At 45.0% G+C, this 7,738-nt stretch overlaps 1 protein-coding gene across 1 annotated transcript in view; it reads right to left on the bottom strand.

Moving 5' to 3' along the window:
* Positions 1-5,825: 5,825 nt before the first annotated feature.
* Positions 5,826-7,738, bottom strand: part of LOC139566629 (double C2-like domain-containing protein beta) — a 46,937-nt gene continuing 45,024 nt past the window's right edge. The window contains exon 11 of the mRNA XM_071387864.1: positions 5,826-6,738. Within this exon, the coding sequence (XP_071243965.1) occupies positions 6,599-6,738 (140 nt within the window). The 3' untranslated portion in view covers positions 5,826-6,598. The remainder of the gene's footprint in view (positions 6,739-7,738) is intronic.

Below are 7,738 nucleotides of genomic sequence, written 5' to 3'. Positions count from 1 at the left end.
TAAACTCCTAGACCTAGACACTTCTAGACCTAGACTCCTAGACCTAGACACTTCTAGACCTAGACTCCTAGACCTAGACACTCCTAGACCTAGACCTAGACACTTCTAGACCTAAACTCCTAGACCTAGACACTCCTAGACCTAGACTCCTAGACCTAGACACTCCTAGACCTAGACACTTCTAGACCTAGACTCCTAGACCTAGACACTTCTAGACCTAGACCTAGACACTTCTAGACCTAAACTCCTAGACCTAGACACTCCTAGACCTAGACACCTAGACCTAGACACTCCTAGACCTAGACACTTCTTGAATTCCTCCTCTTAGACATTGATCAAATGTCAAATGAACCTATTCCTTTGGCTACAGATGGAGTTTTTGCCATATTTTTCACACTAATATTTTTTTCTTATAATTTTTTTCTCCAAGATGGAACATTTGAATGTCTACAAGAGGCTCACCGAAATTGAAAAAATCCAGTCATTTACAAATAAAATCTTAGTGTAAGGGCGCAGTGAACTAGGAGGAAACTCTCTAAGTCCTCGAGAGCTACTGTGCATGCTTTTGTTCCAGCCCAGCGTGAACACACCCGATGACACTTATTATTGTCCAGACTGCATTAGGCTGGAGCTGGAGCAAAAACCTGCACAACCAATAGTTGGTATTTGATCACTTCTGATAACCCCTCTTTAGAGTAGAGGGCTATAGTTTGTTTGAGACGGTCGCAGAAATCTCTCTGTGCTCTCTAGCTTTCAATTCACTAAAATTCAAAGGTCAAAGGGCACAGAGCAGGGGTCAGAGAATAATTCAGACGGAGGGTTATCTTGTGTGACTGTCACCAAGGAAACGTGACTCACTGGACTGCCAGCCATACTGTTGCACATGTGACAGGACATCAGTTTGTTAGACCACGGCGACCTGTTCCCCAGGTCGTTCTAAGTCAACCTAAACCAACAACTCTGGCTTTTCTTGATTTGACTCTCTCACTTCTCTCCCTCTACCTTCTCTTTTTCCTTCTGCCCCTCTTCGCTCTCCTTCTCTCATATCTCCCTCCTCTTACTCCCACACCTCTTTCTTCCCTTAGGTTTGTCGGAGCTGTTCGACAGCGCCAACCTGTGTGGCCTCTACCCCGACAACGAGTTGCTCCTGACGGAAGCCCGCCACCGGGCCTTCCTCTCCCTGACGGAGGAAGGTGTGGAGGCTGGGGCGGCCACCTCCCTCTCTTTCTCCCGCTCCTTCTCTTCCTTCTCAGCCCTCAGGCCCTTCCTGATGATACTGTGGAGCGACCAGGCCAAGGCCCCACTGTTCGTGGGCCGAGTGACCGAGCCGTGAGAGAAGGAGGAAGAGAGAGGGAGAGAGGGTAGCATGCATATATAAAAAAGCCGTGTTTGCAAAAGAAAAGGACAACTTCATTCTATGAAATTACATGTTCATTGTAACTTCATAGAATGACTGTCAAAGTGTTTTAAAATGAATACTCGGTAGGGCTTGCTATAGGTTGTCACAAAATGCATGACTTATCAAATAATAAAAGTTGACATCTCTCCACATGTGGTATGGACATCTTTTTGGACGAATGTGCTATTTAAATCACTCTTCTGTCCAAACAACGTACACAGTAAGTCACTGAAACGGGTTCAGTTTATTTTTAAAAAGTAGTTCCACAAACTCACCACAGGATGTCAATCACACCGTATGTTCCACATAGAGATAGCCATTACGTCAGTCAGTAAACAGGGATGCTGTAACAATAGTCCTCCCCATCCACCCTGTCTCCCCATTCCCTGACGATAAAGGTTTTAAAGCAACTGCGGACCGAGTAAAGCATAAAATTGAGCAACTTACAAACAATAAATTACAAACCAACGAGTACACATCAGCGATGATAGCTCTAACAGATTTGATTGACGATACCATGTCAATGATATCAACCATAAAGAAATTGCCATTGATCAATGTTAGTTATAATGTTAGTTGCATATGCATATATATGACAATCATTACACATGCGATTCTTTATTAGAATGTTATGATGCATACGGTTTGTTTTTGTCACATGATGAACAAAGTCGAGTTCGCTTGACCGACAACAAGTAAAAGGCAGAGATGGAGAGAATCTGAGAGAAAATAAAGCATCAGATCACCTAGGCAAGATAATAAATAACTCCAAATCCAAGCCTGGCTTCACATGATAAGGAATATCCCGGCGAGGGAAGTACATACATACTAAGTAACTTGTGGAATAGACACCGGCTGGAATGCGGTTTTAACCAATCAGCATTCAGGATTAGACCCACCCGTTGTATACATACTCAGTATTACATACAAAAAAACCATGAATGCATCTTTGACAACATGTCACGTAGTGACATCGGAGATGTTCATCATTTGATTATCCGTTTCACTGTTGTGGCAGCGCGTGGAGAGGCTTCCTGTGTCGTCATTGGTGTGCATAGAGAAGAACAGATTCCGCCCTCTCCACTCCACCGCCATCTTGGTCAAGGTCCCTCAACGTGTGCTCTTGGTGACGGCGAAAGACCAGACGAGCTGAACTTCTCACCCGTTGTCTCAGAGTTCAGTCCCCAGCTGTGGCGATCCGTGAGCCGTGTCACATTTGACCTCTAGCCATGTTCAATCGTCCTTGTTTTTTTGTTGCTATCCATCATGACGCCTTCATTCACACCTTCGTCCAAGTACAGAATTACGAACACAGAGATCCCAGACAACGATTAGAAAGTAAGAAAAAGTCCAGGAGACTGTTGACTGACTGAGATGTCTAATTCACACTACAGGGCTGACCCAAACCATACTGTGCTGGCCTGGATATTTTCTTTTCACATTGTCCTTTTTCCATTCAAGCAACTACAGTAGATGAGTTACCAAGTCAGTGGAGTACAGCTTGGCTTGACTTGGCTGTGTTTGGCTCAGTAATGTGAACAGGGAAGTAGTGTGCTTTAGTGGACCAACGTTGGAACTATAAGGTGTCCAAACTGTAGCCAGGGGCCACAGGATTGGGCCTCTGTCCTTAGGGTGGTTAACCCCTCGAGGTCAGTCTCTGGTGAAGGAATCCATGGTGAGAGGTCACTGTCTACTTTATGCCAGTGTTTTGTTTTGTTGCAAGGGAGGGTGGGGGGAGTGGGGTGTCCATGAGTGTGTTCAGATTCAATGCATGAACATGCACACACACAGACATGTACACAACGCGCACACACACACACACACACACACACACACACACACACACACACACACACACACACACACACACACACACACACACACACACACACACACACACACACACACACACACACACACACACACACACACACACACACACACACACACACACACACACACACAAACTTTGTGTCGGTATCCTTTGATCCTGCATGTACATTAGTCCATGATTGTCCACACAGCCAGTGGTCGAGCCTCTGGGAGGGATTGTTGCCATGCTGAGTATAATTCATCACAGCCAATCTCTCTTTCCTCTGGGGAAATCCATCACAGGGCGGGGGGTATCTGTTGTCCATCCCCGGGATCTCTGTTGTCCAACCAACCCATGGTAGTCTTTTAAGCTCCATGGGTAGTCCTCTCTCATAAAAACAGCCTGGGTAGTCTCTCTCGCATAGTTCCCTAAACTCCTAGACCTAGACACTTCTAGACCTAGACTCCTAGACCTAGACACTTCTAGACCTAGACTCCTAGACCTAGACACTCCTAGACCTAGACCTAGACACTTCTAGACCTAAACTCCTAGACCTAGACACTCCTAGACCTAGACTCCTAGACCTAGACACTCCTAGACCTAGACACTTCTAGACCTAGACTCCTAGACCTAGACACTTCTAGACCTAGACCTAGACACTTCTAGACCTAAACTCCTAGACCTAGACACTCCTAGACCTAGACACCTAGACCTAGACACTCCTAGACCTAGACACTTCTTGAATTCCTCCTCTTAGACATTGATCAAATGTCAAATGAACCTATTCCTTTGGCTACAGATGGAGTTTTTGCCATATTTTTCACACTAATATTTTTTTCTTATAATTTTTTTCTCCAAGATGGAACATTTGAATGTCTACAAGAGGCTCACCGAAATTGAAAAAATCCAGTCATTTACAAATAAAATCTTAGTGTAAGGGCGCAGTGAACTAGGAGGAAACTCTCTAAGTCCTCGAGAGCTACTGTGCATGCTTTTGTTCCAGCCCAGCGTGAACACACCCGATGACACTTATTATTGTCCAGACTGCATTAGGCTGGAGCTGGAGCAAAAACCTGCACAACCAATAGTTGGTATTTGATCACTTCTGATAACCCCTCTTTAGAGTAGAGGGCTATAGTTTGTTTGAGACGGTCGCAGAAATCTCTCTGTGCTCTCTAGCTTTCAATTCACTAAAATTCAAAGGTCAAAGGGCACAGAGCAGGGGTCAGAGAATAATTCAGACGGAGGGTTATCTTGTGTGACTGTCACCAAGGAAACGTGACTCACTGGACTGCCAGCCATACTGTTGCACATGTGACAGGACATCAGTTTGTTAGACCACGGGGACATCCAGGGAACATAGGAGTGAGTCTCATACTGTAGGAGTGAGTCTCGTACTGTAGGAGTGAGTCTCGTCTCTTTTGTTCTGTCTTTCTCCACAGCTCCGTGCTTCAGGGTTCATGGATGGAGACATTTGGAGAAGGACGTGACACGCTCACAGTCAAACCCGCACGCGCGCATACACACTAAGACACACGTCCACACACACACATTTGTGTGCAAAATGTATGCACACACAACAACTCACTCACACGCAAAGACACATACACACAGGAGGATATGAGGAGATACAGACACCCACTGTCATCACGTACAGACATCGGACAAGTACACAGAGACAGTACAGTCAGATGGATTATTTTGTGCTTTAACGTCATGGTGTGCCAGTTTTCATCAGAGCGACAACCACCATAATAGAAAATCTATAGCAGGTGACTTATCCAACTTGTCCTCGTCACTTGGGTACTTTGTGAAGTAAATCAGGGATGCAGAGGAGGGTAAACACATGCTAATGCTGTTAACGCACCTTGGTGAATACTGTTTTCACACCTATTACGCTAAATTAGCACTAGCACTGTTAGCGCTGTTAGCCCTATTCAGGCTGTTGGTACTGTTAGCACTGTTAGCGCTGTTAGCATTGCTAGCGCTGTTAGTACTGTTAGTATTGCTAGTGCTGTTAGCATTGTTAGCGCTGTTAGCGCTGTTGGCACAGTTAATGCTAGAACTGAGTCATGGGTAACTGCATACGTGGAGTGTGTCTGAAAGTGGACGTGAAGTGGTTGGATGAACACAAGTGGGTTTATGGAAAGCGAATCAGCTAATTAGGCAGATTTGTTGGCGCTAAAGATCGTTTTGCGTGGCTGATTGGGCCGCACGAGGAGTGTATTAGCCAGTGAGAATGACTAGTGCACCGTTACTGTTGTATCGAGGTGTCTGCCAACCTGAGGGTGCTTCCCACTGGGCAGCTGTATCAGCTGTGTCGCCAGCAGTAGCTAACGTGGCCATTTTTAGCCCTCTCATAATTTTATTTCAAGTAGGATGGCAACCTACACAATACATAACAAATATTGATAACTATCTAGGTGTCACATTGATACGGTCTACTCAATAGGGAGGGCATGAACGGCAACAACCCCAGGACACAGTGTCCTTCGCTTCCGCTCGCTAAGCACTTTTGTCCCGCAACAGGTTGCGGGAAGTAGTTACTTAGTGTAGCCAACATCAGGGTGACAGTCACAGTAAGCACACAGATACAACACATACAAGCAACAGTACACCCATCATCAGTACTTTTAATGAAAAATAAAAAGCTGTCAGTTATATTCACTGAAAATATACAATTCTTTGTAGCAGTGAAATACAATTTGGACTCATCTCCTGGCTTCAAAACGGAAGTCCAAACACTAAGAAACGGGGGGAAAATGACACCGCTCAGTCAAAACCATCTAACCAATAACAGAGCCCTGATGTTACACCCACTTTATTTGCCACGCCCACTTTCAGACACACCAAGTATGCAGTTGCCCATACTTCCTAGAACAGCTGAAGCAGTTAGCATTAGCGTTGCTAGATGCCAGTCATCTCTTTTCCCACCTTTTTCAACTACATCCCTAGTAGAAACAACCTGGCCATTACAACGTTTGTAATGTTGGGCAATGGGCCCAAAGGTGCTTACAGACTGTTCCAGTATTGTAGTTACAGTGCAAGTAAGAGGTTCTACCCTATTCATGTACATTTGAATGACTGAAATGCAAGTGACTTCACAATATTGAGGGCTAAGGTAAAATTTGTTAGCACTTTCACATTAAACATTTCAATGAGGGACATTTTCACAAATGTATTTACTTAGAAAAAAGCTAAACTGGGATAATTACCCACTATTATTATTTGTATTATAATTAATATTGTTATTATTATATCCTCATTATCCGTCTCATTATTGCATGTTTTATCACTATTATTACTTTATTACTTTATTATTTCTTTCTTTCTTCACCATTCATTGATTATCATTTAATAATTGCGATAAAGTGTGTGTGTGTCAGTCACTGCGGGGGGGGCTCCGGGGGGGCTCCTTGCTGCGTGAGGGTGTGCCAGTACTCGACTTTCTTGCCGATGTGTTTGAGACACTCAAACCAATGTTTCAGCCTCACTCCCTTAGCATGTATGCCCAGTTCAACTCCACCTGGGAGAGAGGGAGGTAGAAGGTGGAAGGGAGAGAGAGAGACACGCAGAGTGACACACAGGGAGACACACAGGGAGACACACAAGGAGAGAGAGAACAGCAAGAAAAATGGGAAAGATTAAGAAAAGGGGGGGGAATTGATAAATAGCGATAAATTGACAGATAGGAAACGAGAGAGAGACGAGGAGAGAAAGAGAGTCATCCCTGGGAGGGTCATCAGACAGATAGTGGTTTTCCTGGCTGTGATTGCATAGTTGATGGAGTGTGAAGTTTTAAACGCTGTGTTTTGAAGACGTCGGCTTTCACAACACCTCAAACACACTCAATAGCTCATCTGTGGCCCCACTAAGCCTTGGCATTAAACTCAGATACAGTGAGAGGTGTGGGGGAGGTTAATACTGTTCCCTTACGTAACTCACACTCCCTCAGAACCAGACAGACACATATCAAGACAGACACACGCAGTCCTCACAAGTATAAAAATACAAACACAGACATCTCACTCGGCACAGGCGTCAATTCAACGTCTCTTCCACGTTGGTTCAACGGAGCTGCTACTCTCGCTCCGTCTCTCCTCCCATCTCTCTTCCTTCCACGATTACTCTATTCCTTTCTTTCATTTTTCCGTCCCTTCTCCTCGTCTTCTTCTTCCATCATTCTTCCTGACCTTTACAGAGAGTATTTGACACCGCATTTGTTTCTCCCTCTGCTCTATCCGTCTTAACCCTTTTTCCCCTCTCGGTCACTCCCCCCTTTCTCTTTCCCCCCTTCCTCCTGTCTCTCCCAGTATCACAGGCATTTTCCGCAGTGCTAACAGATTTAGGCCGTTGTGTATGTTGGCCATTACGCCATAATGATAACAGTCTTAGCCGGACCAGTGTGTTAGAGCGATGGCCTTTTCCCCCTACTCTTCTGGCGTGGGTAATAACTCACAAACATTATGGCCCCAGCTTGAGAGCTTGAGAGAGAGAGATGACATGAGGGGGTGAGAGAGAGGGCA

This window comes from Salvelinus alpinus, chromosome 39 (assembly GCF_045679555.1).
Source record: "Salvelinus alpinus chromosome 39, SLU_Salpinus.1, whole genome shotgun sequence".
NCBI classification, from domain to species: domain Eukaryota; kingdom Metazoa; phylum Chordata; class Actinopteri; order Salmoniformes; family Salmonidae; genus Salvelinus; species Salvelinus alpinus.
Note: the sequence above shows the minus strand (reverse complement) of the source record. Positions and strands in the feature narration are given on the sequence as shown.